This window comes from Manis pentadactyla, chromosome 3 (assembly GCF_030020395.1).
Source record: "Manis pentadactyla isolate mManPen7 chromosome 3, mManPen7.hap1, whole genome shotgun sequence".
NCBI lineage: Eukaryota > Metazoa > Chordata > Mammalia > Pholidota > Manidae > Manis > Manis pentadactyla.
Genome location: NC_080021.1, coordinates 88,955,516 through 88,983,302, shown reverse-complemented (window position 1 = coordinate 88,983,302; position 27,787 = coordinate 88,955,516). Strand labels below are relative to the sequence as shown.

The 27,787-nt window shown below is 39.2% G+C and overlaps 1 protein-coding gene across 5 annotated transcripts in view; it reads left to right on the top strand.

The window, feature by feature from the left end:
• SPIDR (scaffold protein involved in DNA repair) overlaps positions 1-27,787 on the top strand; it is a 453,159-nt gene that overhangs the window by 118,867 nt on the left and 306,505 nt on the right. For all 5 annotated transcript variants that reach the window (XM_036925470.2, XM_057498093.1, XM_057498094.1 and 2 more), the window contains exons 6-7: positions 15,491-15,729; positions 23,700-23,800. In XM_036925470.2, the coding sequence (XP_036781365.2) occupies positions 15,491-15,729; positions 23,700-23,800 (340 nt within the window). The remainder of the gene's footprint in view (positions 1-15,490; positions 15,730-23,699; positions 23,801-27,787) is intronic.

Below are 27,787 nucleotides of genomic sequence, written 5' to 3'. Positions count from 1 at the left end.
GAAGTTGGGGAGTGAGATCCCCCCTACTTTATTCTTCTTTCTCAGGATTGCTTTGGCTATTCGGGGTCTTTGGTGTTTCCATATGAATTTTTGAATTATTTGTTCCAGTTCATTGAAGAATGTTGCTGGTAGTTTCATAGGGATTGCATCAAATCTGTATATTGCTTTGGGCAGGATGGCCATTTTAACGATATTAATTCTTCCTAGCCACGAGCATGGGATGAGTTTCCATCTGTTAGTGTCCCCTTTAATTTCTCTTAAGAGTGACTTGTAGTTTTCAGAGTATAAGTCTTTCACTTCTTTGGTTAGGTTTATTCCTAGGTATTTTATTTTTTTTGATGCAATTGTGAATGGAGTTGTCTTCCTGATTTCTCTTTCTGTTGGTTCATTGTTAGTATATAGGAAAGCCACAGATTTCTGTGTGTTGATTTTGTATCCTGCAACTTTGCTGTATTCCGATATCAGTTCTAGTAGTTTTGGGGTGGAGTCTTTAGGGTTTTCTATGTACAGTATCATGTCATCTGCAAATAGTGACAGTTTAACTTCTTCTTTACCAATCTGGATTCCTTGTATTTCTTTATTTTGTCTGATTGCCGTGGCTAGGACCTCCAGTACTATGTTAAATAACAGTGGAGAGAGTGGGCATCCCTGTCTAGTTCCCAATCTCAGAGGAAATGCTTTCAGCTTCTTGCTGTTCCATATAATGTTGGCTTTGGGTTTATCATAGATGGCCTTTATTATGTTGAGGTACCTGCCCTCTATTCCCATTTTGCTGAGGGTTTTTATCATGAATGGATGTTGTACTTTGTCAAATGCTTTTTCAGCATCTATGGAGATGATCATGTGGTTTTTGTCTTTCCTATTGTTGATGTGGTGGATGATGTTGATGGATTTTCGAATGTTGTACCATCTTTGCATCCCTGAGATGAATCCCACTTGGTCATGGTGTATGATCCTTTTGATGTATTTTTGAATTCGGTTCGCTAATATTTTGTTGAGTATTTTTGCATCTACGTTCATCAGGGATATTGGTCTGTAGTTTTCTTTTTTGGTGGGGTCTTTGCCTGGTTTTGGTATTAGGGTGATGTTAGCTTCTTAGAATGAGTTTGGGAGTATCCCCATCTCCTCTATTTTTTGGAAAACTTTAAGGAGAATGGGTATTATGTCTTCCCTGTGTGTCTGATAAAATTCCGAGGTAAATCCATCTGGCCCGGGGGTTTTGTTCTTTGGTAGTTTTTTGATTACCTCTTCAATTTCGTTGCTGGTAATTGGTCTGTTTAGATTTTCTGTTTCTTTCTGGGTCAGTCTTGGAAGGTTGTATTTTTCTAGGACGTTGTCCATTTCTCCTAGGTTTCCCAGCTTGTTAGCATATAGGTTTTCATAGTATTCTCTAATAATTCTTTGTATTTCTGTGGGGCCGTCGTGATCTTTCCTTTCTCGTTTCTGATACTGTTGATTTGTGTTGACTCTCTTTTCTTCTTAATAAGTCTGGATAGAGGCTTATCTATTTTGTTTATTTTCTCGAAGAACCAGCTCTTGGTTTCATTGATTTTTGCTATTGTTTTATTCTTCTCAATTTTATTTATTTCTTCTCTGATCTTTATTATGTCCCTCCTTCTGCTGACCTTAGGCCTCATCTGTTCTTCTTTTTCCAATTTCGGTAATTGTGACATTAGACCATTCATTTGGGATTGTTCTTCCTTTTTTAAATATGCTTGGATTGCTATATACTTTCCTCTTAAGACTGCTTTTGCTGTGTCCCACAGAAGTTGGGGCTTAGTGTTGTTGTTGTCATTTGTTTCCATATACTGCTGGATCTCCATTTTGATTTGGTCATTGATCCATTGATTATTTAGGAGTGTGTTGTTAAGCCTCCATGTGTTTGTGAGCCTCTTTGCTTTCTTTGTACAGTTTATTTCTAGTTTTATGCCTTTGTGGTCTGAAAAGTTGGTTAGTAGGATTTCAGTCTTTTGGAATTTTCTGAGGCTCTTTTTGTGGCCTAGTATGTGGTCTATTCTGGAGAATATTCCATGTATACTTGAGAAGAATGTATATCCTGTTGCTTTTGGATGTAGAGTTCTATAGATGTCTATTAGGTCCATCTGCTCTACTGTGTTGTTCAGTGCTTCCGTGTCCTTACTTATTTTCTGCCCGGTGGTTCTATCCTTTGGGGTGAGTGGTGTGTTGAATCTCCTAGAATGAATGCATTGTAGTCTATTTCCCCCTTTAGTTCTGTTAGTATTTGTTTCACATATGCTGGTGCTCCTGTGTTGGGTGCATATATATTTAGAATGGTTATATCCTCTTGTTGGACTGAGCCCTTTGTCATTATGTAATGTCCTTCTTTATCTCTTGTTACTTTCTTTGTTTTGAAGTCTATTTTGTCTGATATTAGTACTGCAACCCCTGCTTTCTTCTCGCTGTTGTTTGCTTGAAATATGTTTTTCCACCCCTTGACTTTTAGTCTGTACATGTCCTTGGGTTTTAGGTGAGTTTCTTGTAAGCAGCATATACATGGGTCTTGCTTTTTATCCATTCTATTACTCTGTGTCTTTTTATTGGTGCATTCAGGCCATTAACATTTAGGGTGACTATTGAAAGATATGTACTTATTGCCATTGCAGGCTTTAAATTCGTGGTTACCAAAGGTTCAAGGTTAGCCTCTTTAGTATCTTACTGCCTAACTTAGCTCACTTATTGAGCTGTTATATACACTGTCTGGAGATTCTTTTCTTCTCTCCCTTTTTATTCCTCCTCCTCGATTCTTCATATGTTGGGTGTTTTGTGCTGTGCTCTTTCTAGGAGTGCTCCCATGTAGAGCAGTCCTTGTAAGATGTTCTGTAGAGGTTGTTTGTGGGAAGCAAATTCCCTCAGCCTTTGCTTGTCTGGGAATTGTTTAATCCCACCATCATATTTGAATGGTAGTCGTGCTAGATACAGTATCCTTGGTTCAAGGCCCTTCTGTTTCATTGCATTAAATATATCATGCCATTCTCTTCTGGCCTGTAGGGTTTCTGTTGAGAAGTCTGATGTTAGCCTGATGGGTTTTCCTTTATAGGTGACCTTTTTCTCTCTAGCTGCCTTTAAAACTCTTTCCTTGTCCTTGATCTTTGCCATTTTAATTATTATGTGTCTTGGTGTTGTCCTCCTTGGATCCTTTCTGTTGGGGGTTCTGTGTATTTCCGTGGTCTGTTTGATTATTTCCTCCCCCAGGTTGGGGAAGTTTTCAGCAATTATTTCTTTCTTTTTTTTTTTTAAATTAATTAATTAATTAATTAATTAATTAATTTTTTATTTATTTATTTTTTATTGACGGGTAGTTGACAACAGTATTGCATTACATTAGTTTCAGGTGTACAACACAGTGATTCAACATTTATATACATGATAGTTCTAGGTACTAGGTATCACCATAGCAAGTTGTTACAATATTTTGACTATATTCCTTATGCTTTACATTTCGTCCCGGTTACTTATTTATTTTATAATTGGAAGTGTGTTTATATATATATATATATATATATATATATTTTGTGAGGGCATCTCTCATATTTATTGATCCAATATTTGTTAACCACAATAAATTTCTGTATAGGTTGGTCAATACTCAATGCACAATCATTAATCCACCCCAAGCCTAATTTTCGTCAGTCTCCAATCTTCTGAGGCATAACAAACAAGTTCTTACATGGAGAACGAGTTCTTACATAGTGAAAAAGTTACATGGTGAACAGTACAAGGGCAGTCATCACAGAAGCTTTTGGTTTTGTTCATGCGTTATGAACTATAAACAATCAGTTCAAATATGAATACTCATTTGATTTTTATACTTGATTTATATGTGGATACCACATTTCTCTCTTTATTATTATTATTTTTAATAAAATGCTGAAGTGGTATGTAGATACAAGATAAAGGTAGAAAACATAGTTTAGTGTTGTAAGAGAGCAAATGTAGATGATCAGGTGTGTGCCTGTAGACTATGTGTTAATCTGAGCTAGACGAGGGCAATAAACATCCATGTATGCAGAAGATTTCTCTCAGAACAGGGGGGGTGAGGTTCTAAGCCTCACCTCTGTTGATCCCCAATTTCTCACCTGATGGCCCCCCTGCGACTGTGCCTGTCTTAGGTTGTTCCTCCCTTGAGGAATCTTACCCGTCTCTGGCTAACCAGTCATCTTCCGGGGCAGCAATTATTTCTTGTAAGTTACTTTCCTTCTCTTTTCCTCTCTCTTCTTCTTCTGGTACCCCTGTAATACGGATATTGTTCCTTTTTTGATTGGTCACACAGTTTTCTTAACATTGTTTCATTCCTGTAGATCCTTTTATCTCTCTCTATGTCAGCTTCTATGTGTTTCTGTTCTCTGGTTTCAATTCCATCAATGTCCTCTTGCATCCTATCCATTCTGCTTATAAACCCTTCCAGAGTTTGTTTCATTCCTGTAATCTCGTTTCTGGCATCTTTGATCTCCCTCCGGACTTCATCCCATATCTCTTGCGTATTTCTCTGCATCTCTGTCAGCATGTTTATGATTCTTATTTTGAATTCTTTGTCAGGAAGACTGGTTAGGTCTGTCTCTTCTGTGGTGTTGTCTCTGTGATCTTTGTCTGCCTGTAGTTTTGCCTTTTCATGGTGATAGGAATAGTTTGCAGAGCTGGGACGAGTGATGGCTGGAAGAACTTCCCTTCTTGTTGGTTTATGGCCCTCCTCTCCTGGGAGAACAGCGACCTCTAGTGGCTTGTGCTGGACAGCTGCGCACAGACAGGGCTTCTGCTTTCTGCCCGGCTGCTATGGTTTTGTCTCCGCTGTTGTTGTGGTCGTGGCCTGGCTCAGGCTGCTGCTCCAAAATGGTGGAGTCACGTTGTTGGGGGTGCGGCCTGGAGGCCATTTATCTCAGTAAGGGTCCTCCAAGCTCCCTGCAGCCCAGGGGATTAGGGTTCCCAGAGATCCCCGGATTCTCTACCTCTGGATTAGGTGTCCTGCCGTGCCCCTTTAAGACTTCCAAAAAGCACCCGCCAAAACAAAACAACGACCACCAAAAAAAAAAATAAAAAATTAAATTAAATAAATAAAAATAAAAAATGTCCGCTCATTTTTCTTTATTCTCCGGCGCCAGCCTCAGCAATCTGCTCACCGGTCTTGCTGCCCTGTTTCCCTAGTATTGGGGTCCCTATTCCTTTAAGACTTCCAAAAAGCGCTCGCCAATACAAAACAAGAAAAAAATGGCCGCTCGCTTTTCTTATGTCCTCCGGCGCCAGGCCTCCTTTATCCGCTCACTGTTCTTGCTGCCCTGTTTCCCTAATGTCCAGGGCCCTCCGTGCACTCACTGTGTCTGCGTTCTGGCCCGAATGGCTGGGGCTGGGTGTTCAGCAGTCCTGGGCTCCCTCTCCCTCCCACTCTGTCTACTCTTCTCCTGCTTGGAGGTGAGGGGAGGGGAGCTTGGGTCCCGTAGTGCCCGGGCTTGTATCTTACCCCCTTTACAAGGCACTGGGTTCTCGCAGGTGTGGATGTGGTCTGGATGTTTTCTTGTGTCCTCTGGTCTTTATTCTAGGAAGAGTTGTCTTTGTTATATTTTCATGAATATATGTGGTTTTGGGAGGAGATTTCCGCTGCTCTACTCACGCCGCCATCTTGGTTCCTCCCTCCAAAGATATGTATTTTAACAGAAAAAAAATTATATATTTTGGTACTTGAAATTCTCCAGTTAAGTAAAGTAATCCATTTCTTATAAAGATGATTTGGTAAAGAATAAAAATTTCAAGGAAGATTGAAGCAATTGACATCCTATCAGGAAAAATAGTGGTTAAGAACTCTTTGGTGGAGAGAATTTTCTTAAGGTACTGCAGAGGATGTGTCAGATGTGTCAATTTTATGTACTGGTTCTTCTCTTTCACTTTTTAATTGTTATAACAATTTTCTGATGCCTTCTTTCTGTATGCAAGAATTAGACATGGACTTCTATTGGGTCTGGATTGCCCAGGCAATACATCTGACAATTTTTTAAACCATTCTACTTAGGTTTTGTAACGTGACACTGTGTTTAAAAGTATCAACTCCTCACCAGGAAAATAGTGCCCAATATTGGGCACTGGCATGCCCAAGCTCACCAGAAAAACCTGCAGGGAGATTTCATCTATAGAACTCCCACAGCCATTGCCTTCTCAGTCAGAAGCGTTCTTATCTGGATAGTTCTCCATTTTGGATATGGCCCTTTTCCTTAGGTGATGCGTTAGATGGGTTTCAAGGATGGTAAGAGGAGAGATAAGGTGACCCAAAAGACATTGGCCAGTGATTTTCAGCTCTCTATATATTCCAAACCCCAAGGTGTATCAGTGTATGCACAAGCAAAAATATAACCTGCATGGATGGGTAATATACCAGAAAATGTTTGGTTATTTAAGCTTTTGTTCTGTGGAAGGGGGGAGGGAATAGTGTCTAACCTGGGAGCAGATTATCTTACAAAATTCTTCATCAGGGCACGTGGAGCACCTGGTAATGATTTCAAATGGGGATTGTTTATGTTTTCCTATGATGGAGGAATGCAGAATAAGAAGCACTTAAGGACAGAGCCTTTATGCATGGCAGACTGAAAACTGCACAAATATTTGTCAATTTTTGATTTTTGATTATATTTTCATAAAGGCTAAGGATTCAGGATAACACAGTGAAAATATTGATAGAATGGCTACATTTTGCAGATAATTTAGACAATTTCTGGAGTGAAGGGGGTGCCTCAATCACCGCAGGTTACAGAAGGTACATTCCAAATGGAAAACATGTTTTCTAACAGTTTCTTTGCTAATTTGAGATCATCTCATGGTAAAGGGAAAGGCTTCAGCTTATCTAGAAAACATACATACAATGACAAGAGCATATTGATAGCCCATATTAAGTGGTAGTCAAATGAATTCCAGCTGCAGGTCTTCAAAAAGTCCATGGGAAGGAAGTCTGAGGTCTCTGGGGAACAAAATAGTTTTTCTTAAATGCATCAAGGTGGATGAAGGAATGCAAAAACCAAAAATGGTGTTTGCCAAGGAGTATGGAAGAACCAAGTAGCTATCTTGGGTTTTCCATAGCCCTATTAGTTTAATTTATAAGGATTGTTTACCCATCTTAATTTCTCTGATTCAGGAACAGACTGTTGACACATTACAAGGATATTAGGATAGCAAAAGGTCTGGCAGTAAGGGGCCATTTTTGCAGAAACAGAATGGACTTCATTAACATGTGTCATAATCTTTACAAATCCTGTTACTGCTGCCTCTGTATGGAAGTCAGCTAGGCATTTTCTGATACTCCTAGAGAGCAATTTCAAAAAGAGAATTAATTATAAATGATAACGTTATTCTAGGGCATATTATTAGATTTATAGAAATTCCACGTAATTTCTAGAACACCATTTACCTGTACAAATATAAAGAAGGCTTAGTCTTATTTGATAGTACTTACCATGTGATTTAACTTATCAAATAAGGCTAATCAGTTCAACAAATCCTTTGGAATATTCCAGGTCAAAAGGCTTCATTTGGAATTTAATTTTGGAAAGTCTGTCAAAAATATCACAAAAATAAAAAAGGTTTTGAAACACTTCCCTAAATAGGATCACAGATCATCATGAAACTTAATATTCAATTATTCATTTAAAATGAAAATATGAGATGTAAGGCACACTCAGAAGGTTACACAGTTGTTGGCAAAATTTAGCCCTTTTAATATTGAAAAGATTTAGCTTTCTTAAGCAATCAAAGACATGATTAAAACAACATGAAGCCCAAATTATTTTGGGGCAGGATCTGGGGCAGATAACTTTAAAAGGTAAAGAAAACCTTTTTCAGTCTCTTATCAAGAGTAGATCATTAGATCAAGAAAACCTTGCCCTTTTAGCAGATGAAAGAGAATTAAGTCCCATTTTATATAAGCACACTATTGGTATCAAGCTTATTTTAAAAATGCTTAAAAAACTTATTCATTCTTATCCAGCTTGATCACACATTAAAGTTTCCTTTTTAAAAAATGCCTTTCCACAAACCTTTTACAACTTTTTACATTCTGATATTATCCTATGTTTTCCCTCTTTAAATAACTAGCTTTATGTTAGGATAAAATTATGTTCTTTTCACTCAACAAAAATGCAGTTCCATTTCTCATACCTACTTTTCCCAAAAGCACACATCCTAATTGTGGGTAAAACTGCAATACTTCCAGAATCTCTTGCCCCGCTTTAGTGCATCTCCATATCAACAGGTGTTTCCAAGAGGTGGAGAGAAGTAGCCATCTCCATATCAGTAGGTAATTACAAGGGCCAGGGAGGGACCAGGGAGGTTGGGTGGGATTTTTGGTTCTGCTACTGCAGCCAGGTTAAGAGAGAAGTGGAACGACTGCTTGTAAGCAATAAATGGGTTTCTTAAACTTTATTTCTCCTTTTGATTGATTTAAGTTTCAAAGGTATTTTGCACTGGGATTTTCCCCCTGGAGTTACACCTAGTGGTAGTTGGCAGGACCTCTGAACCCAAAATCTGCCTACATGGGTGAGACTCTTTGGTGGGCTGCCGCTAGAGATGGTGGGGAGATTCTTGGAACCCACCCTATGGATAGTGGGAAGGCTCCAGTGGCTGCAGTGGTAGAGGGTGCAGCTTCACCCAGGAGCCTCCTCTCTGTGGGGCTTCCAGTTTTGGAGCCCCTAATGGGGAATAAGTCTAGGGGAAACACCTCCTAGAGAGGTGGGGCCTTCCCCAGAACTGGGGAAGGGTGGAGACACCGGAAGCTGCAGAATTAGCCCTGCATGAGACAGAAGACTGCTTAGAGGCCCTGAATGGCCCTGTAGCAGCTGGCATTGTAGGGTCTTTTTTCCTCGAGATAATGGAAAATGTTATCGAGTAGAAAGAGAGGGTTATTGAGGAGAGAGATTTTGGCAGGAGAGAGACACACTTCAGCATCACTTGAAGGAGCTAGGTGATGACCTATGGGATGTCCTTAAAGAAGAGAGACAGCTATTGAGAAGATGGGTTGCGCTCCTAAAAGATTCCTTTGCAGTGGTGAGGTGGGAGGCGGCAGGAGAAGCTGCGTTACAGGAGTCTGTGGGGGTTGGGGAAGAAAGAGCAGTGCCTTCAGCCCCAGAGATGGTGGAGAAGGCATTGGGAGAGGATGAGGAGGCTTGGCCATGGGCCAGTCTGCTGCCGAGGCCGCCACCGGGGGCACCGGACTCCCCTGTATTCAAGGCCCCGCTTGGCTGTTGTAATTAAAAAAATAAAAATAAAACAATCGCAGACTCCTCAGGGGGAGGAGCAGCCCCCTCCCCAGGTTGTGGAGCACTCCATGCTCTGTCCCTATACCCAGGATGAGCTGGTGGACATGAACATCCAGTATAGGCAGAAGCCATCAGAACTTCTGCCTACATGGCTTTGCATCTCTGGGATATGGGGGTGGAAAACATTGTTATGTCGAGTTCTGAAATGAGTGCACTGGCTTCCTTTATAACTCACCGTTCCCTCTGGCAGCAGTTGCAAAGTGCCCATCATGCCTCAGGGAATCAGGCACTTCTGGATTGACTGACAGATGCCATCAGGGCAGTTTGGCCTAATCAAGGTGATTTACCATATTTACCCACTGGCCGGAAAATGTATGTAAAGCTCCAACATGTGTTGCAGGAATTTGGTATGAAAAATATCATGTATGATATGGACCCCCAGGGGCCCGATGAGGAGGTGTTCACTGTAGGAATGAAAAACCTAGTGCTGCATATAGCTTCCCCATCTCTCTTTGGGTCCCTAGTGACTACTCTTGCCCCCCACATAGGGCAACCTATAAGTGAGGCTACTCATACTTCAGCAGATCTGGGAGAGGTTGAAACAATAAGAGCACAGAAGGAAGTACGGCCTGCGACTGAAAGGAGAGGTGCAAAAGGCCCCATGAAGGTCTTGCGGACCCAGATGTGGGTTGATTTGATAAAGGCCGGGGTAGTGAAAGAAAAACTTGATGGGAAGCCCAATAGGATCTTGTTAGAACTGTGGCACCAGTTAAAGCCGGAGCAGCAGTTCCAGCCTCTGAGGTCACAGAAACCGGAGTCAAAGCCTCATGTCTAGCCTGTGTCCCTGCAAAACTTCCTGGGGGACAGTACTCAGGATTCGCCTGAGCCCTCACCCCCGTGGGAGGATGATTGGGCATCGCGGTTTGACTGGAGAAGTCAAGGCCCCCACCCTGGGGGACATGGTGGGGACAGGAGACCACATGTAGAATTAGCAATTCATTGGTCCCCTATGAATATACAATGTGTCCTGGCGTTGGTGGACACAGGAGCTGAGTGTTTTCTGATTTTTGGCAACCCTGAGCATTTTCCCAGGACCCTTGCTGTTACAGATGGCTATGGGGGTAAGGCAGTTAGAGTAAAAGCCCAAATCCCACTGGGGATAGAGCATTTACCCCCAAAGGAGTATACTGTGTACATTTCTCCCATCCCTGAATATATTTTGGGCTTTTGGTTACAGACCACTCCAGGTGAGTTCAGACTGATGGTATGTGTAGTAAAGGCAGTTCTGAGGGAACATGCTAAGCACCCACCTGTAGCTCTGCCTGTACCTTGGTGGGTGACAAATACTAAGCGGTATAAATGGTCTGGGTAGCACAAGGAAATTGGAGAAACTCTATAGGAGTTGGAGAAGGTGGGCATCGTAAAGCCCACTTATAGTCCTTTTAATTCCCCAGTGTAGCCAGTGAAAAAGCCAGACAGTTCCTGGTGCATGACTGTGGACTACAGGGAATTGAAGAAAGTCACACCCCCTTTGCATGCTGCTGTCCCCTGTATAATGGCCCTTATGGACATACTCAGTCATGAGCTGGGGACATAGCATTATGTAGTAGACCTTGTTAATGCTTTCTTTTCTTTTGGCATAGCACAGGAAAGTCAGGAACAGTTTGCCTTCACGTGGGAAAGTCGACTGTGAATATTCACTGTCCTTCCACAGGGATACCTCCATAGCCCCACCGTCTGTCACGGACTTGTGACCCAGGACTTGGCCACATTGGAGAAACCACATGCAGTGCAGCTGTATCAGTACACTGATGATATTATGTTCATGTCTGATTGTCCTGCTGATTTAGAAGGGGCAGTTTCGAGACTGCTGCAACATCTACAGGAGAAAGGATGGGCTGTGAACAGCACCAAGGTTCAGGGACCTGGTTTGTCTGTAAAATTCTTGGGGATTGTCTGGTTGGGTAAAACTAAAGTTATTCCTGAAGCAGTCATAGAGAAGGTCCAGGCTTTCCCTACCCCTACCACTGTGGCAGTATTATAAGAGTTTTTGGGTCTTTTGGGCTATTGGAGAGTGTTTATCCTGCACTTAGCACTTTGGGTTAGTTTCTGTCTTTCCGAGTTTTAGAATGCCTAATCTTACAAGCACTTGTTTTCAAACCAATAGAGCTTTTATAAATTAATTTTAGCAATACTAGCCAGAGGTAGAAAAAATATCTCTTATTTTCAACATATATGTGGACTCATGAACACACAGATTCAGAAATCTTTAGCTTTAAATTACTGCCATGAATTTGGTATAATATAAAACTCACTAACCATGAAAGAAGATGGATTTAAGTTTGTTTTTCTGGTCGATGGAATAAATTAGAGTTACCCGTCTAGATGACTAAAGCTTTTTCTAATTGGGGAGAAGACACTAAAGATTTTATTTGTCTTTGACAAGTCAAGTTCCAAATTACCTTTCCACTTTTGAAATTCAAGGTAGAACATTTACACCTTGAAGGTACAGAAAAAAAAAAATGCAGGTTCTTCCTAGAAAGACTTTTGATTTTTTCAGGCCGGAAGTTCTATAATACCTATAAGTGTTTTGAGATAATAAGGGTGTTTGGTGATTGTTAAAAGGACTGGTTGGCTTCTGAGTGTTACTGGAGCCACACATCTGACCCTGTAAAGGCTAGACTTGTGAAACAAAAACAGATACCTTTAATTCATCAATGAATTGGATTTCTATCTAAAAGGAAAAGAAGGGATGTGAACTCACAGTCCAAGCAGGTTTATTGCTAAACCTGAGAGGGATCTCTCTGTTGTGTCGAGCAGAACAAAGGTGGCGTTTCTTACAGGGTTAGAGGCTTTTTATGGCCAGGTTTTTTGGCGGACTTTAGAGTGGATGGCTCAGGGAGAAGGTGGGCTTTTGGCTTGCTGATGTGTCCTCCAGAGAATGCTTATAGCCCAAGTAAGAGGAAACCTAGGTCTTTCTGAGATGGCGGGTAGGCTTATTCAAAAAGGCGGTACTCCTGTCCAGGCTTTATCACCATCTAAATTATATCAAAGGACTGACACACCCATCCACAAATATTAGACTGTTTTTTTCTTTCCCTTTTGTTGAATTTAACTTAGGGGAAATGGCCTAAAACAAAATCTGCCAGGTTCTAACTGTCAGCTTCCAATTTAGAAAAAGTTTTATCACTAATTATTAAAAACTTTCAAACATCTTGTTTAGTGAGGACAAACAAGAAATATTTTTGGTGGTGTTGAATAACACCCCTTCGGTGTAAGAGGGGTTATCAAGATGCAGAGGGTGTTTTCTTCTCTAGATCCAAAGTCACTCCCAAAAATAGCTAAAGGAAAGAACCAACCACTGCATGTCCCAGGCTGGCCAAAAGCCACACCTAGTTTTTAGTATGCAAAACAGGACAAGCAGGACAAGGAAGAAGGCAATAGCTATCACTGAGGGATAAAGGTTCACTAACGAACTGGTCTGGATTTGGAAAGGAAGGAACAACGTAAAAAGTTATTTCCCTTTTTCCGTTTGACTCAGGAGGTAATGTATTTACAAAAAATTTGAGGCTCCTCCCTGGGTTTAAGAAATTCTTTAAACTATAACTGTCAGTTCAACTTTTGACCAACGAGTGAAAGATTCCTGAAGAGTAGTTATGGGTGGTCTTTATCTTAAAAGGTAATTTTTTAATAGTCTCTTCAGAGTGGAAAGGTAATTGAGACAAAGAATTAGTAAAAACATGAGTACTCAGGTGAAAAAGTGGAGAAGCAGTAAGGAGTCATGTCCATCCTATTGTCGGTTTCCTATATACCTTTGGCCTCTTTAATTCTTCATTAAGCTTTGCAATGAATATTTCAATAAAAATATTACGGAATTTTGAAACCTTTTGGATGCTTCTGCATGCCAATTAAATTAGTAATCCATTCTGTTTGTTTAATTTGGGAACCCTTGCTTTCAAGTGCACTTCTTACCTATCCCCATAATGGCCATAGTTATTCTAGACTGTAATTCCCCTGAGGGCCTGCAGCAGTTTGGTAGAACCCCAGCCTCAAATGGAGTTTAACCCGCATTTCTGTCCAGCCATGTCTGGCTGCAAATGGGGTGTTACATTTCTCTCTAATCATAGGGTCTTCAACATGATGGCTATTATAAGCTAGGTTATCAGGACAAGAAACAAGCTTCTAATTTAGATTGCAAGAAGACTAATTTTGCAAAATAAAAGTACCCCATTCAGGGAATTGCAAAGATACGTCATCTTTAGTAAGTTTAGGTCATTTTGCATTTCTCTAATGAGGAGCCCCTCCCTGTTCAGTGTTGTGTATGTGGGATTCCCCACCCTAACTTTTGTAGGAGTCCTTACTCTGTTTTCAGGCCTAACCATAGCGAGGAAGTCCCTCTTAAAGTGATAAATTTTTAAGACTTCAACCTGGAAGCCTAGGAGGTCTGGATCTGAGAGGCACCACCAGGGAGACAACTGAGCACACCTATACTAGGAACTGACTGGGAACAGAAACCCCATTCAACTGGCTTGTGCATGCTCTGTTGCATTGGTCTGGGAAGGAGCCCCAGAGAGCCACTTCGGATCCCACTTCTGAAAACAAAAATGTTAAATTTCTCTGTAAATCCAAACATTTAATCAAGGAGAACTTTATTGCACAAAAAAGAAAAAAAAAACAGTTTGCCAACTGAGGAAACACAGTCTCGAGCTATAAACCAAAAGCATGCTCCAAGGAAACAAACGGAAGGGGTCATTTTTACAGTAAATGTCCCCAGTCTGGTCCATTTATTTAAATGAAGGATATAACCTTGTTCAGTTCTAATTGGTTGATACAAGTTGCAGCTGATTGGTTAGCTTCCTAGCTGTGGACTATTTTTGCAGCAGCAATAGGAACTTGGCAGGACCCCGTTTCCAGGAACACAGTAGGACCTAGTTTTTCCAAGGGTGCAGAACATGTGTGATCTCCTGTCAATGCAGGGTTGGCTCACACCTTTTTGTTTTATACCTCAGTTAACCTGACGGAATCCATTCTGTTTTCTGGCACAGCTGGATTTGGGGAGAGGTGCAGAACTCACTTGGTTTTGTTTAATTTTCATACCCTCATATACTTGCCTCTTCTTCACTCACTTTAGCCGAGTGACTGCTACAGTGCCAGGGACACAGTCCATGCTGATCCATTAAGATAGACATGACTCCTCATTGAGGGACTCCACACCTACACTAGGGACTGACTGGGTACAGAAACCCCATTCAACTAAATGTACAATTTACATTTAGTGAATTTAAAATTTAGTATAGGTATTAAATCAGAAGGGGTTACTGATATACTAGAAAATTAGAATGTTGGAGGATAAATTTTTGCTGACATTAGAGCATCAAGGGATTGACCTGTAAAACCAAAAACCAAGTAATGGGAAAATAAAATACCCTCCACACTTAAAAGTTTTAGTATGTATCTAGGCAAAGACAGAAAACATCACAGAAGAAAATTTTGATTCTTCTCTCTAGGATTGGTTGTAGCATATGAATTCCTGTTTTATAATCCAGTTTTCAAAAAAATATGTATCTAATTTTGATAATTCAGAAATTTAGGTAGGAGAAAGAAGAAACATTTTGGGAAATGTTTGGAAAGAGAAGCAGTAGGTCATATTCTTAAGTTCCTGTTGTTATTAGTAATTTCAAACTAGTCTCTGAAAAATACAATATTGGAATTGCACTGGAAAAAGTTAAGCTTTCATCTTCATCCTTGGATATTCCTTTGGTAAGTTAAGTGGCTTACATCTACAGGGCAATTTTCTTTATATTTGGCTTATAACAAATAGCTAATATTATTTACCCCACATTAAACTTCAAAATTCAGAAAATTCTTTTTTTCCAATAGGTGTTAGATTACAATCACTATCATCAGCCATTCATGCTGGTGTTAGTAGTTCAGTTGTCAAGACTGACTATATGTGTAGCACATTTCATTTAGTTTACTGAAGGTAGACCAAAACATTTTTACTGAATTTGGTAAATTGTATGTGATAATGTCTGGCTTATGATGTAATCACTTAGTTTTTGAGTATGTGACTTGATTACTTTGAATTTTGTGTCAAAATAGAAGTAGTAGCTACAGGTACTTAGTTACAAAGTTATTTCAATGAATATAATCATAAGAGAATAGAATAATAAGCATATATAAATATGGACTTGAATACAGAGTTCTCAAAATTTAATTGTATTTCCCTTAATTACTTTCAGAGAAATTCTACAGAAATTTTGGAGTATTCATCAGAGAGTGAAAAAGAAGATGACTCAGAGAATGTTTTGTTCATTGATTCAGACTCTTCTCACATGGATTTTGGATCAGATGGAAGACAGAATGTGGAGACACTGATCAACCCAACGGTGAAATCTACAGAGACCATTTTGTATACACCCCAGAAACAGTCAAAGTTTTCTAGGACTCCAGAAAATTCAGCAAAGAAGAAGCTTTTAAGGTTAAATCATACCTTTCTAAATACTTTTTTTTCTTAGTTTTTTATATTTAAAAATCCAAATACCTAAAATGTTAATTTAAAAATACTTACTTTTTTATACTTGGGAGGGAAAATTGACAGAATGTAATTGTAATTCTGGTAAGCAATTATGGATGTCCCAAATTCTGGCGGTGATTTATGGAATTATTCATTCACTGTTTCAGTTGTAACCAGCTTACTTGACTGCTTCTCTTAGTGGAGATTGGTTGTGTGGGTTTATCAAATTAAATTGAGCATCAGTGTTCCAGGTATTATCTTAGACAATTAAGACAAGTAAATGACTGTTCTGACATTAATATCTGTCATTTAAAGAGGGAAGTAGAAATAAGTATAGACTATTAGATTACTTAGATCAGTATGGTTGCAGAGATTGTAACCATTCCTAAGATGGCCAGGGAAGCACTTGCAAATGCAAAGACATATGAGGGAGAAAGACTCAGAGGCAGAAACTGGCTGGTGTGTGTGAAGAACCACAGGGCCAGGCCAGGGATGATCCAGCAGGACATCATGTATAGGGAATTGTAATGTGCCATGTAGGGAGCCATGTCCCAACCCTGTGTAGTATGTGTTTGTGTTTTACATTAGAACAAAACAATGAAAACAAAAATCCAATAAAAGTAGGAAGGAGGACTTGGAACTTGTGGAAAGTGTGTCACAAAAGCAAACTTAGTGGAGTTCAAGGGAAAAGGAATTTCAGTAAAAAGTAAACATGGCAGTGAAGAGCACAGGTTTTGTATCTGTTTAGGTTATGTCTACATCAGGAGAGGGCAAGGATGATGCACACTGAGGAGAGCCAAATGACAATGGACTAGTAGGGGCAGAATCCAGAGGACCATAGCTCAAGGAATGCTCAGGACATGAGGAGTGGAGACAGTGCTGTAACTCCTTTGCTAGGAGCTGGAATTCAAGGCAGGAGGTAGGTTGGGGAGCTTAGCTGCTAGGAGCTTGGACAAGATCCAGTGTCTAAAGAGATTACAGAGAAAAGGTAAGATGGATGTAGAGATGGGGAGGGCCCAGAGGAGACAGAGGTCAGGGATAATACTTTGTCGGTCTAGTAAAGGAAGAGGGGTACGGAAGGTTTGGGTGGAGAGACCTATCTTGAGCACAGGGAAGAGCATAAGGATGTGACAAGTCTAGTGGGATGGACTTAGTATGGTGAGTCAGTTCAGGCCTGCTCACATATTTTACTTTTTATATGAAATCGGACAGAAGGCCATATACCCAGAGGGAAGAAGTTATACCCTCAAAAGAGATTGGTGGTGGTTTGTAATAGTCTCTGAAGAAAACAGGAAAGGAAGCCAGTTAAAGGGATTATAATATCCTTGTTGAAATCAATGCCTCACACTTATGGAAAGTAATGTACCCCAGAGGAGGGCCTGCTATGTTCTGATAGTTGGGCCCTGTCTCACATCCTGTACAAGGCAACTAAAGCCCTGCCTGTGTTGGGGGAGGCTGATGTGGAGCCAGATGTCAAGTGGAGTAAAGCCAGAAGGAAACAAACTTTGTGGAATAAGGCAGAAAAAGAGAATAGGGAATGACTCAGGGGTGGGAGAGGGCATTTCAGTTTTAAACGAGATCAAGAAAGCCTCTGAGTTAGGTGATTTACTGAGCAGTTGGGGCACAGTGAATGGATAAAGGAAATGCACTGGGATCGTTTGGCAGGATAAGGTCCTTTGGGAGTTTTCATCAGGAATTGAGTTTGCGATCTTCCAGTCAGCATGGAGTGAACCATGCAGCTACAAATGTGGAACAGGCAGAGTGGGAGTGTCCATTGAGTACAGTCAAAGTGGTCAACAAAAGTTTCAAGAGAGTTATTGTAATTTAGACCATGAAATCTAGACTGAGTAAGGTTAGAAGGAGACCACAAAGGTCTGAAGGAGATGGGGTAGGAATAGCTGATTGGGAACTGGGAAGACGTTGGTCATGATAGAGGTAATGAGCTGGATTCATAAGAATGATAGATATGCACAATTGAATAAATGGGAGGAGGCACTTTGTAACTTCATGATTTAGAAAATAAACATAAGATATGAGTGGTTGATAAGGTGGAGGACAGAATCTTGAAGAGAGGACTTCTAGGAGTGGTGAGGTTGAGGTGTAGTAGAAGTCTGGCAGGCACTAAAGTCAACAAGAATAGTGGCTGGAACCTAGAAAAGAAGGCCTACAAGGGGTGGCTGGAATAGCTGTTGATATACCTACCCTGATGTAGGAATGGTCTATGTGTTTTCTTCTCCCACACATCACATCTTGAATATAAGTAAGGGTGTCGATGGGCTGAAAAACTTCGTGAAGACCAAGACTGGCCCTTCCTGGCTCTCCATGCTCATTGTGTGGAGAGGAGGATATAGAAGAGAGCTTCTCTTTAAGGCTGTGCCAGGGAGTCCTCTCCGGAGGAGTAAGAAGGTAAAGGAAACATTCAAAGGAGTGAAGGCATAGGTGTTTTGCTGATGATTGAAGCAACTCAAGCAATATGCAAATGATTGATTTCTTCTTGTGATTTCTAAATGGTAACTAAGTAAGGGTTGTCTGTTTTATGGTCATTCCTTTAAAGTTAATAAATTTGAATATTAAAAAAAGGGTGTGATTAAGGTTGTGAGTCTCAAGCATTCAAACAGGAATTAATGAATATAATATAATATTTTCAAGGTTTTCTTTCTGTGAGGTATACTAGACACTGAAAAATGATAGAACTTGGGAGATAAGGCTTTATTAATGACAGCATACTTAAATATCACAATTTTGCATGTTTTTTATTAGTTATACCTTAAATAGTGTCATGAATCAAAGAAAAAAGATCAGTAAATTAAGACCTTGCTCTTTGAAAAGACAAAAGTGACAAATCCTTAGGTAGACCCCATGAAGAAACAAACAGAAAGGACTTAAATAATACCAGATACGAAAGAGGGAATGTTACAGTTGATACCACAGAAACACAAAGGATCATAAGATACTACTAGAAACAGTTGTATGCCAACAAATTGGACAACCCAAAAGAAATGGATAAATTATTAAAAATATACAACCTACTGAGACTGGATCATGAAGAAATGGTAAACTCAAACAACTGATTACTAATAATAATTACTAATAAGGAAATTGAATCAGCAATGAAAAGTCTCCCAACCAACAAAAGCATGGGATCAGACAGCTGCCTGGTGAATTCTACCAAACATTAAAGAAGAATTGATACCAATCCTTCTTTTACTCTTACAAAAAAAGAAGAGGAGAGAACATTTCCAAATTCATTTTGTAAGGCCATCATTTCCCTGATACCTAAACCAGACAAGAGAAGAAAATTACAGACAAATAACCCTGATGAACTAGACACAAAAATCCTCAATAAAGATTTAGAAGACCAAATTCAACAATATACCTAAAGATTCATACACCATGATTAATTGGAATGGATTCCAGGGATGCAGGGATGGTTCAACATACACAAATCAATCAACATGATAATGACATTAACAAAATTAGGGATAAAAATCATAAGAGCATCTCAGTATATGCTGAAAATTCTTCTGATGAATATCAGCATCCATTCATGATTTAAAAAACTCAAGATTTTGGGTATAGAGGGAAGGTACCTCAGCATAAAAAGGCCATATATGACAAGCCTCCAGCTGACATCGTATTGGACAGTGTAAAGCTGAAAACTTTTCCTCCGGTATCAGGTACAAGACAAGGATGCCCACTTTCACCACTTTTATTCAACAGAATATTGGAAGTCCTAGCCAGAGGAGTTAGACAAGAACAAGAAATAAAAGGCATCCAAATTGTAGATGCAGAAGTAAAATTATCTCTATTCACAGATATATATATATATATATATATATATATATATATATAAACCTTTATACTCCACCAAAAAACTGTTAGAACAAATAAATGAATTTAGTCCAGTTATAGCATACAAAAATCTATGTACAAAAATCAGTTGCCTTTCTATACACTAAGTGCAAACCATGCAAAAGAGAAGTTAAAGTAATTCCATTTATAATTGCATTAAAAAAATGAAATACCTTGGTATAATTTAACCAAGGAAATAAAAGTTCTGTACATGGAAAAGTACATTACATTCATGAAAGACATTGAGGAACACAAAAATAAATGGACAGATATCCCTTGCTCATGGATTAGAAGAATTAATATTGGTAAAATGTTCATAGTACCCAAAGCAATCTATAGATTCAATGCAATCCTTATTAAAATTCCAGCGGCCTTTTTTTTTTTTTTTTTACAGAAACAACAAATAATCCTAAAATATGTATGGAATAAAAAAAACCAAAGTGGTTTTGAGAAGGAAGAACAGAGCTAGGGGCATCACAAGTTCTGATTTCAAATTATATTACAAGTTATAATAATCAAAACAGTATGGTATTGGCATAAAAACAGACATGTATTTCAGTGGAACATAGTCTGGAAATAAACCCATGCATATATGGTCAATTTCATTATGACAAAAGAGCCAAAAATGAACAGTGGAGAAGGGACAGTCTCTTCAATAAATGGTGTTGGTAAAACTAGACAGCCATATACAAAAGAATGAAACTGGACCTCTATTTTACATCATGAACAAAATCAACTCACAATTGTATTAGAGACTTGATTGTAAGACCTGAAGCTATAAAACTCATAGATGAAAACATTATGCATAAGCTCCTGACATCAGTCTTGGCAATGAATTTTTGGATTTGTCACCAAAAGCAAAAGCAACAAAAGGAAAATAAACAAGTGGGACTACACCAAACTAAAAGCTTCTGCACAGCAAAGGAAACCATCAACACAGTGAAAAAGGTATCCTATTGAATCAGAAAATATTTGCAAATCATATGTCTGATAAAAAGTTAATATCCAAAATACATGAAGAATTCATACAACTCAATAACAAAATAATAATCTGATTAAAAGAGGGCAGAGAAATTGGATAGATGCTTTTCCAAACAAGATATACAGATGAGAACAGGAACATGAAAAGGTGCTCAACATCACTGAACATCCAGGCAAAGCAAGTCAAAACTCAATGAGATAGCACCTTTCACCTGTTAAAATGGTTATTGTCTAAAACATGAGAGATAACAAGCATTGGACAGGATGTGGAGAAAAGGGAAACCATGCACACTATTGGTAGGGATGTAAATTGGGACAGCCACAGTGGAAAAATTTTTTAAAAAGAACTACCATATGACCTACCCACTGCTGTCCATAGGAAATGAAAACAAGATAACAAAGAGATTTGCACCCCATGTTTGTTGCAGCATTATTCACTATGGTCAAGCAATGCAAAACAGCCTTAAGTCTCAGCCAAAGAATGAATGGATAAAGAAGATGTGGTATGTATATACAATAGAATATTATTCATCCATGAAAGATGGAAATCTGGCCATTTTCGACAACGTTGATGGACTTTGAAGGCATTATGGTTTGAAGTGAAATAAGCTAGACAGAGAAAGACAAGTAATAGTATCACTTATAAGTGAAATCTGAATACAAAAACAATCTCAAAGTAAGAAACAGAGAAAAGGGTGCTTGCCAGGGCCAGTTGCATATATATATGGACAGTTTATAAAACGGTACAAACTTTCTGCTCTAAGATGAGTAAGTTCATGGTGACTTTTGTAGACAACACCATATTGTGTAATTGAAATTTGCTTAGAGACCTTGAATATTGTCACTAAAAAAAAAAAAAGAAAGATGTGAGGTGATGGACTTGTTAATTAACTAGCTGGGAGGAATCCTTTAACAATGAATACATACATCAAATCACCACAGTATACACTTCAAATACCTTACTGTTTTATTTGTCAATTACACCTAAATAAAACTGAAAAAAATAAAATAGAAAAGAGTTCATTTGAGAGTGTACAGCAGGATCGTCCTGAACCTTTTGCATGATTTTTTGTTTAATGTGTAGTAGGTTTTTATTAGAATTATGATTGTTTAGAGGTCATGGTGTTTCCCTTCTTAAGTTGTGGTGCATATATATGATCAGAATTCCTGCAGGAATTCTCTGGGTGGATTGAAACAGGGGTATCATGTGAGGCACCAGTGCAATTCCTAGTGACTAAAACCAAGATGGAGATGCTGATTCCATTTTAGGGTTCCAAATACTACCACATGTGGAGAGCACTCTGTGTTCATCTTTACTCTTTCTTGCTTTTTACCTTTCATCCTATAATTACTGCAATTTACTTGTTGGATTCTACAGTTCTTGGGGTCTTGACCTTAACCATACAGTGCTTTCAGATTGTATTTTGTCTTTCTCCTCTCCACAGTCATAGGATTGAAATCAACATTTGGCAAATAACTATTTAGATCATTGTGCAAAGAATACAGTGTTTTGCTTTCTCTCTTGTGTTTATTGTGAGTATCTTTTTAAGTAATACTCTTTAAGAGGCAGTAGGTATATCATTGAGGCTAAGTTTATGAGCTCTTGGAGCCAGACTCCCTGTGTGTGCATCCCTGTGCCATTCTTCAGATGTCTCACTTCACATGGGTGTTTAACGTGTCTCAGTTTATCATCTGTACAATGAGGATGACAATAGTACCAGCTTTGATAGTGTTGTTTAAAAGGAGTTACTTCATGTTAAACAGAATATGAAGAAGAGCTTACATGCATATAAGTTGAAGCAGTCATATATGTAAAGTAGAGGTTCTTTGGCATTTTGTGATTGCAGAATTTTCTTAAAAGAATTGCTGTTGTATATACCATACACACACACATGTATGCACATTCAGAAATAATAGTGCCTTGTAGGAAAACAAAGTAGGTAGTTGTGATATCATTATAATATATATTAAAATAAGACCTTTCAATCATGGTAGGAGAGTGTAGGGTGCTAGTAAAAATCATAACAAAATCAATAACATCAATGACTAGTATTTTTTGAAGGTTTAGTAAATGCTGGCACTGTGCTAAGTCCTTTCTAGTTTCAATAACTATTTCATCTGGCTATTTATGTAATATTAGAGCTCTCTCTAACTTCTGATTCTGTCATCCTAAGGTGAGTGTTGATATCTGTTATTTCTACCTCAAAGGGATGTTACTAGAATAAAATGAGGGAATGTAATGAAATGATCAGTGAACTGGTACAGTCATATGAGATAATACATTGATAAATGATGTAGCATTGTAGTCATAATGGTAATTGACAACTGATTTTGATTTCTCTTGGTATCATAGATGTATTAGGAGCTGCTAACTTCTAAACCCAGAAAGTTTACTGAATCAAAAAACAATGTATATAATATATATGTTCATATGTATTTACAATATATATATTAACATGAACATACATATATATATCAAACATACATATTCATTAATAGGTAAGGGCTTTTGTGAAGTGCTTATATGTCCATTGCTGTGAATCGCCTTCCTTCCATACAAGGAAGTTTTCTTTCTTTGATAATGTTTGACAGTGTTTGTGGTTAATACTCAATTATCTCTGTGGTCCAAATAATGAACACACCCAAATCCTCTTTGAATGTTATACCTATTGACAGTTTGCAGCTTTGATACCAACTTTACATTTATCTGTTTCCACTGTCTGCAGAGGAGATTGTGATCCCCTCCCCAGCCCACGGCATGGCTCATTGCCTTCTGCATACTTGCACCTAGCACTTTGCTAGGTAGAACAGGAAACAAGGAATCAGTACATGTTATGGAATAAATAAATTCAGGAAGAACAGGAAGGAAGTCAGAGTGATCTTAGAGTAGCCTGTATTTCTAAGTATCAGAACACTGAGCTTCTAAGAAATCTTAAAAAAGGTTATTTGACCTACGAGGATGTGGCTTCTAGAAAGAGAATGTTGTCAAATAAGTTAAAATTTGCAGTTTTATCTGTTTGTCTCTAGTTGCAGAGTATAAGGTATAAATGTTCTAACTATTCTGAAGATTTTAACTAAATGCATTGAAATTCATTAAACAGAGGCGGGCTAGCAGAAAGACTAAATGGATTGCAGAATCGAGAGAGATCTGCCATTTCTTTATGGAGACATCAATGTGATTCTTACCAAAAGACACTTTCAGGTAAGGCTTTCACTGGCATCTGGGATTGTGGGTAAAGAATATGTCAGCTAAAAACATTTTTACATTAAGATATATGAAGTTGATCACTATTATTTTCATGACTTTTTTTCTCCAGGTGTCCTGTAAGTCCCAGTAAAATCGTTTCAAAAGATAAGTCTATTCTTAAACATTTACTGATCCCTCTTCATAGAGCTCATAGTTGAATAGGAGACTTTTCTTGAAGATCTGACTTGGAGGGTTATATATTAGATCTTTCTCACCCTATATCTAAGCCAGTATCTTTCAAACTTTTGTGACTGTGACTCATATTAAGAAATGCATCTTACATCATCTCCCAGTATACAAATGATATTCACATACACACCGCACCCCTGAAACAAACATTTCTTAAATAAAAACACTAACCTTAGTATGTGTGATATACACTGCATTCTCTCATTTATTTTTACCGTAATCATAGTTTCACTAAATATATGCAGGACTCTTCTAATGAGTTGCAACATGTTGTTTAAAAGTTACTACTACAAGCAAGTCATTGAAAACTTGTTTCTTAACAAATTGTTTGATATTTAAAATGTTTTATACGTGGAAAAACTCTCTATCCTATGAGACAGTTCTTTTTCATGTTTATTCCTGGGTAGTTTCTTCATCTGCAATGGGGGAAGAGGTGGGATGGGCAAGGCCAACTGTTCCACACGAACTGTTGATAGTTGTCTCTCCAGGGGGATCCTTGGATTATGTCTTTCAATAGGCTTACAGGTTATTTTGCATGTTAAGAGTGCAAAACTGAACTAGAGTTCTAGTTGAAATAGTCAACTGGTATGTTCTCAACTATTACACATGTCTTTGGAATACTTTTCAATTCTTATCTCATTTATTACCTTTAAAATCCTTCTCAGCTACATTTTAGCAACTGTCTTCTTTCATATTCTTCTATTAGTGTTATAATATGACACATGCATATATCAGGATGACTTGATACATATGACCCAAGAATACTTTCCTGTTAAAGGAGTCTGTGGATCCTCCTGTTGTTATATTTATTACTTTGTATCTTGTCACTTATTTTCATACCAAGGATTATAATATTAAGTAATCATCTTTACAGCTCATTTGATCAGTCAGAAAGGCAGGCATACATAAAAGTTGCATAGTTATATTACTCAGGGAAGTCAGTAATACACTGGCTCAAGCACAAAAAAGAATTTAATAGTACTCATAATTAGAAGTCATAGGGAGAAGACTTCATGCTTCTGTCACATTGGTTTTGAAAAGATTGGCAGGAGGTGGAGCCAAGATGGCGGCGTGAGTAGAGCAGTGGAAATCTCCTCCCAAAACCACATATATCTATGAAAATATAACAAAGACAACTCTTCCTAGAATAAAGACCAGAGGACACAGGACAACATCCAGACCACATCCACACCTGCGAGAACCCAGTGCCTCGTAAAGGGGGTAAGATACAAGCCCCGGCCCCGCGGGAGCCAAGCGCCCCTCCCCCCAGCTCCCGGCGGGAGAAGAGCAGGCAGAGCGGGAGGGAGACGGAGCCCAGGACTGCTGAACACCCAGCCCCAGCCATCCGGACCAGAGCGCAGACACAGTGCTTGCACGGGGGGCCCTGGATACTAGGGAAACAGGGCAGCAGGAACGGTGAGAGGGTACCGGAGGCCTGGCGCCGGAGGACATAAGAAAAGCAAGTGGCCTTTTTTTTTTTTTTCTGTTTTGTTTTGGCGAGCGCTTTTTGGAAGTCTTAAAGGGATAGGGACCCCAATACTAGGGAAACAGGGCAGCAAGACCGGTGAGCAGATGCCTGAGGCTGGTGCCGGAGAATAAAGAAAAATGAGCGGACATTCTTTCTTTCTTTCTTTCTTTATTAAATTTTTCTAATTTTTTTTTTTTGTGTGTGTGTGGTCATTGTTTTGTTTTGGCGGGTGCTTTTTGGAAGTCTTAAAGGGGCAGGGCAGGACACTTAATCCAGAGGTAGGGAATCCGGGGATCTCTGGGCACCCTAATCCCCTGGGCTGCAGGGAGCAGGGAGGCCCCTTACGGAGATAAATAACCTCCTGGCCGCTCCCCCTCCAACGTGACTCCACCACTTTGGAGCAGCTGCCCGAGCCAGGCCATGCCCACAGCAACACCGGAGATAAACTCCATAGCAGCCGGGCAGGAAGCAGAAGCCCTGTCTGTGCGCAGCTACCCAGCACAAGCCACTAGAGGTCGCTGTTCTCCCAGGAGAGGAGGGCCACAAACCAACAAGAAGGGAAGTTCTTCCAGCCGTCACTCGTCCCAGCTCTGCAAACTATTCCTATCACCATGAAAAGGCAAAACTACAGGCAGACAAAGATCACAGAGACAACACCAGAGAAGGAGACAGACCTAACCAGTCTTCCTGACAAAGAATTCAAAATAAAAATCATAAACATGCTGGCAGAGATGCAGAGAAATACACAAGAAAAATGGGATGAAGTCCAGAAAGAGATCACAGATGCCAGAAAGGAGATCGCAGAAATGAAACAAACTCTGGAAGGGTTTATAAGCAGAATGGATAGGATGCAAGAGGCCATTGATGGAATTGAAACCAGAGAACAGGAACACATAGAAGCTGACATAGAGAGAGATAAAATGATCTCCAGGAATGAAACAATATTAAGAGAACTGTGTGACCAATCCAAAAGGAACAATATCTGTATTATAGGGGTACCAGAAGAAGAAGAGAGAGGAAAAGAGATGGAAAGTATCTTAGGAGTTTGCTGAAAACTTCCCCAAACTGGGGGAGGAAATAATCGAACAGACCACAGAAATACACAGAACCCCCAACAGAAAGGATCCAAGGAGGACAACACCAAGACACATAATAATTAAAATGTAGGCGAGAGCCTAGTAAACATAATATTCGTCATGTAAGTGTAGATTAATGATACCAAAAAAAAAGGCAGTTCCTGGGTGGTGACCTCCAATGAGTTCTACACAAGGTATAAAGGGCATATAAAGTGTAGGCAAAGGGTCTGTTTGTGTTTATACAGAGGATCAAAGCCTAATTTGGCTACCCCGAAAATGAACTAAGATGATATGAAAAAGAACTTCCAACATCAGCACTCTCTGGAAGACTCATGCCAGAAGATGATCATCAAAAAACCCCAACAAAGATCCACACACTGCTACAGCTATAGATGCACTCATCCCACCAGTTCCTGAACTTACCATGGGAATGAAGAAGGAGATATCTAAGCTGGCCTGTGCATACAGTAAAACAACAAATTTGACTGGATCTATACTGTTGGAACTCAACCAAGAATTAGGAGAAGTGCAAATTGTAGCGCTCCAAAATCTTACAACTACAGACTATTTACTGTTAAAAGAACATATGGGATGTGAACAGTCCCCAGGAATGGGTTGTTGTAATTTGTCTGATTTCTCTCAGACTGCTCAAGTTCAGTTGGATAATATCCATCATATCATAGATAAGTTTTCACAAATGCCTAAGGTGCCTAACTGGTTTTCTTGGTTTCACTGGAGATGGCTGGTAATTACAGGTATGCTTTGGTTACATAACTGTACTCCTATTATGTTAATGTGTGTGCGCAATTTAATTAGTAGTTTAAAACCTATAAATGCTGAAGTTACTCTACAAGAAGATATGTCAAAGAAATAATCAATCTTCCCATGTTTTCTGCCGCCTGCTACTTCTATAGCTTTTCTTCTTCCTTCCTAATTACAACCCTTAAATAGAATTCGTGCCTCATATCAAATTTACCAAGTTTCATAATTCTTCCAAGTGGTAAAGATACCTCAAGACAACTGCTGGGCATAGAAGCCACAGGGCATAAATATGCAAAGAAGTAAAAAGCTAACCTTTTCAAACAATAAGGCTTCTCACTCACTTATCAACTTTTCATTTCCCTGTATGGCCCTGGAAGATGACTGGTTAGCCAGAGACGGGTAAGATTCCTCAAGGGAGGAACAACCTAAGACAGGCACAGTCGCAGG